At 49.8% G+C, this 4509-nt stretch overlaps 2 protein-coding genes across 2 annotated transcripts in view; one reads left to right on the top strand and one right to left on the bottom strand.

Annotated features, from left to right (window-relative positions):
- LOC113457658 (zinc finger protein 420-like) overlaps positions 1–4509 on the top strand; it is a 1205902-nt gene that overhangs the window by 444304 nt on the left and 757089 nt on the right. The window lies entirely within an intron of this gene.
- Upk1a (uroplakin 1A) overlaps positions 1–4509 on the bottom strand; it is an 11451-nt gene that overhangs the window by 4547 nt on the left and 2395 nt on the right. The window contains exons 2-4 of the mRNA XM_026786297.1: positions 3404–3604; positions 536–610; positions 288–395 (exon numbers count right to left, since the gene is read on the bottom strand). Of these exons, the coding sequence (XP_026642098.1) occupies positions 288–395; positions 536–610; positions 3404–3604 (384 nt within the window). The remainder of the gene's footprint in view (positions 1–287; positions 396–535; positions 611–3403; positions 3605–4509) is intronic.

Here is a 4509-nt window from a genome sequence, read left to right as displayed (position 1 = left end):
TACACACAACAGTGAGCTCAAGGTCAGCCTGGATTACATCCTTAAGGTCATCATTGTCACCATCACTACAATGGATGGAGAATCACTGGAGAATCCACTGTCAGAGTCACAATGCAGGCCACCCTGCCACTTACCAACCTGATGACGAGAAAGGAAACTTCTGGGTCTGTGGTCTACAAAACCATAGCAACCAAAGGCTCCCCTACCCCTCCTGGGTCCCCTGAGTGGATTGTCTTCCGAATATTCCCTCTGCTGTCATGGAGAGATGATCACAGAGCCCAACCAACCTCAATCATGACCCGGTCCCAGAGGCGGGTTAGCTCCTGGCCCTGGTCGCTGTCTGCACTGTAGAAGGTCAGCATTTGCTTGGTGATCAGGGACGGGTTGGACACCATCTGAGGAGAGGGGGAACAGGGAAGAGCAGGAGCCAGCTGGCTAGGGATGGAGGCCCACCTCCCCTCGACCCTTCCAGCTCTAGGGATGCCATTCCCCCCTCACCCCTTCCCGACAGGGTTCTAGCCCCTGCCTGGCTCACATAGTCTCGGTGGGTGTAGGATGTGATGCAGGAGGCACACTCGAAGATGTAGACTATGAGCATCAGCAGCAGGTACTGCAGAGAGAGCAAAGGCAGCCATGGCACAGAGGCCAGATGGAGGCCTTGCACCTCCTCCACAGTTAGCCAGGAAATCACTACATACAGAGCTGGATTCAAATTCACAGAAATCTGCCCACCCCCTCCTGCCACCAAGAGATGGAATTAAGTGTGTGCCATAATGCACAGTCCCAAACAGAACTGTTGTTCAGCGGGAGAGTGCTACCTAGTATGTATAAGACTGTTTGCCGTGCCGTGGTGGCGTGCACCTTTAATTCCAGCATTCGGGAGGCAGAGACAGGCGAATCTCTGTGAGTTTGAGGCCAGCTTGGTCTACAGAGCCAGTTCCAGGACAACCAAGACTGTTACACAGAGAAACCCTGTCTCAAAAACCAAAACAAAAAGAAAAAACAAAACAAAACAAAAGACTCTGGGTCGCCTTTCTGGCAATGTGCACACATGTGCACACACGCACGCACACACAAATCAAATGAAGGATTTAATTTTGAAATAAGTAGAGGTGGAATAGTGAAAACTCGAGACCAAGCTTGTCAGTGGTGGCGCACACCTTTAATCCCAGTGCTAGTAGGGAGGCAGAAGCAGGCGGCTCTCTGAGTTCTAGGCCAGCCTGATCTACAGAGTGAGTTCCAGAACAGCCATGGCTACACACACACAAAAAAAAACCTTGTCTTTGAAAAAAAAAATGGGGAGAAAGACAAGCCAGACATATTTTTAAAAAATGGTTAGGGGCCAGGAGTGGCAGTGCACGCCTTTAATCCCCAAACTTGAGAGGCAGAGGCAGAGGCAGGAGGATGTCTGTGAGTTTAAACCTAGGCTGGTCAACATAGGACAGCTCCAGGACAGGCAGGAGTACATAGAGAAACCCTGTCTCAAAAGAAACAACAAACAAAAACAGTAGTTAGGTTGACTTTTAGGCTTTGATGAAATTGTTCTGCTAAATGTGTGATTGGAGAGAGTGGGCGGGGAGAATGGAAGGGAACAGGAAGAGAGGAGCTGGGTGTGGTGGTGCACACCTCAATCACTTGGGCGGAAGCAGCAGGTATCTGTGAGTAGCTTGGCCTACATAGTGGGTGCCGGCCGGCCAAACTACACAGTGAGACCCTGCATCAAAAGAGGGGGATGGGGGGGATGAGAGGAGGAAGGGAGTGGTGAGGACTCCTTTCAATAACAGCTCCCTCTTCTACATAATAAAGCAAAATGTCCCCAGCCGTTCCCCTCCCAGACCCTGCCCTGTACTGTTTTCTGACTGCCAGAGAGACTGCTGCCTCGCTCCAGCCACAGGACCTTTGCTCGTGCTGCTCCCACTACCCAGAACACACATTCTCGGTGCGCACTGGGCTCACTGTCCCCCACATGTTTTTCTTTGCTGCTGCTGGCTGTGGGTTTTCCTCAACCTACCAGGCTCCCGTCACTCCCCAAATCAAGGGCTTTTTAGTTGTGTTCAGAGCTTCTTGTTCAGTATACTCTTGTTGACTACATAAGTGATGGTCCTGGTGGCCTAAAGGACTCTCCATAGACCGAGCTGTTCCTAGGGGACACCTGCTCTCTCCCCAACACGTAGGAGAGGCCACGGCTTCCCTCTTGGAGCTTCGGTTTCTCTGCCTGGTGAATGGGCTTAAAAGCACAATTTTATAAGGCTTCATAAGGACAGAGATGTAAACTGCTTGCTGCAAGGTCAAGGGCAGGGCAACCTGGGGAGGATTAAAAGTAGGGGTCTGGCAGTTCATTTCAAAGCAGGCCTGGTTTACACAGTAAATTCAAGGTCAGACAAAGCTTAGCTAGACCCCATCTCAAAACAAAACAAAAAGACTATGGGCTTGGGTGGTGTGACGGCACACACCTATAATCCTAGCACTTGAGAGGCTGAGGCAGGAGGATTGTCAGTTTGAGGGCAGCTGGGGCTACATAGGGAGACTTTGTCTTCAAACAAGCAAATGAAGCAGGGGCTGGAGAGATGACTATGTGAAAGCCATGCAGAGGACCCAAGTTCAGTTCCCGGCTCCTCCATCAGCACCCCACGGTCAACTGTTACTCCAGCTTCAGGGCATCCAACTCTCTCTTTTGGTTTCCTTGGATACCTGAGCGAGTGTGCACCTTGGGGCTGGAGAGATGGCTCAGAGGTTAAGAGCACTGACTGCTCTTCCAGAGGACCTGAGTTCAATTTCCAACAACCACATGGTGGCTAGTGGCTACCACCATCAGTTTTAGGATCTGATGCCCTCTTCTGACCTGCAGGTGTACATGCAGAGTGCATAAAAATATATAAATAAAATTTAAAAAATGGAATAAATTTTAAACGAAAACTAGACTGGAGTCAAGAGCTGGTTTGTTCCAGCATAACTGGGCTGTGACTTCCTCTCTGAATCTGTCAAATAGTGATGACAGTGGTGGTGGTGGCGTTCATCATAGGTCACATGACATGTATGCACTAATCTGTGTAAAGGGCTGAGTTCTTGTTAAATGCTAGCTGCGTTATTACATTTCATTATTATTGCCACAACTCAGACCACAGACCTTGGAGACCAAATAGTTGGGTTTCAATTACTATTATTTTATTGGGAATATATATAGAAATACATTTATATATTTACTTATTTATTAATGTCACTTTTAGGAGTCTCTTTATAGCTGCTTTGACCATCCTTGTTTCCTCTGTACAATGGGGGTGATGGCTGAAACTGAGGTATGGGACCAGGGCAGGAAAATGGTGCTGTGAGGTCCTCAGTGGGTGCCACCCAGAGTCATATCATGGCCTCCCTGTCACCCGCCATCCCCCAGCTGGGATCTCACCGTGAGGATCATGGACCGACGGCGGCAGAGTGCGGCTCCTACACCAAAGCTGGCCACCACGAAGAAGGAGAAGCCGCAGAAGATAGCAATCCAGGCACCCGCGAAGACATCATCCTTGCCTGAGACGCCCATCAGTGGGTACACACGGTACTGGTCAGCTGTCACCCACACTGTCTCGGCAAACAGGGCCAGGCCTGACAACTGGGCAGGGAAAGGTTAGGAACATGTGCCTGGAGCCAGCAGTTGGGTTGTGTGAGTTTCCAAAACACACTTCTTTCCTGGCCCAGAACCCCCTCCCTATGCCCTTGGGGTAAAATGGGCTTGGAAGGGAGGCCAGCTCACGCCTTTATGAGCAGGAATGGGGTGTAGAGAAGGAAGAAACGGTCCAGCCAGAGCCTCAGCCCTCACATCCCAGGAGCCACCGGCTTCGAAGATAAAAGGAGAGGACCCATGCCAGTCTTTAGCCAGTTCGTTCATCTGACAGGTGCACTGTCCAGAGTAAGGCCTGTTTCTGTGCCACCATGATGAGGGGAGTAGAGGCCATGTGGCAGAGTGCCTGTGTGACTATCCAGATGCCTGGAGCCTGGCATCCTGTGGTCTTATACGGAGCAGCCTAGAGGCCATGGGAGCAACTGTTGGACATACAGCAGGATACAGGATACACCGGAACAAGAAAATAGGGTTATCTGTTTCTGCTTGTGTTTGCTTAAGGAAATATCAGAAAGACTGTGGGATGTCTCTCAGTTGGTAAAGGGCTTCTCTAGCCTGCAGAAAGCCCTGTGCCAGCCTCGTATAAACTGGGCCTGCTGTCACATACCTGTAAGCCCAGTAGAGGCAGAAGGATCCAAAATTCAAAGACTATTCTTAGCTACATAGGGAGTTTGAGGCCAGGTTAGCCTACATGAGAGACTTTCTCTCAAAAATAACAAAAAAGGAAGCTGGAGAGATGGCTTGGAGGTTAAGAGCACTGGCTGCTCTTCCAGAGGTACTGAATTCAATTCCCAGCAACCACATGGTGCCTCACAACAATCTGAAATGAGATCTGGTGCCCTCTTCTGGCCTGCAGGCAGAACATTGTATATAAAATAAATAAATAAGCCTTTTTT

This window comes from Microtus ochrogaster, linkage group LG4, assembly GCF_000317375.1.
Source record: "Microtus ochrogaster isolate Prairie Vole_2 linkage group LG4, MicOch1.0, whole genome shotgun sequence".
NCBI lineage: Eukaryota > Metazoa > Chordata > Mammalia > Rodentia > Cricetidae > Microtus > Microtus ochrogaster.
Note: the sequence above shows the minus strand (reverse complement) of the source record. Positions and strands in the feature narration are given on the sequence as shown.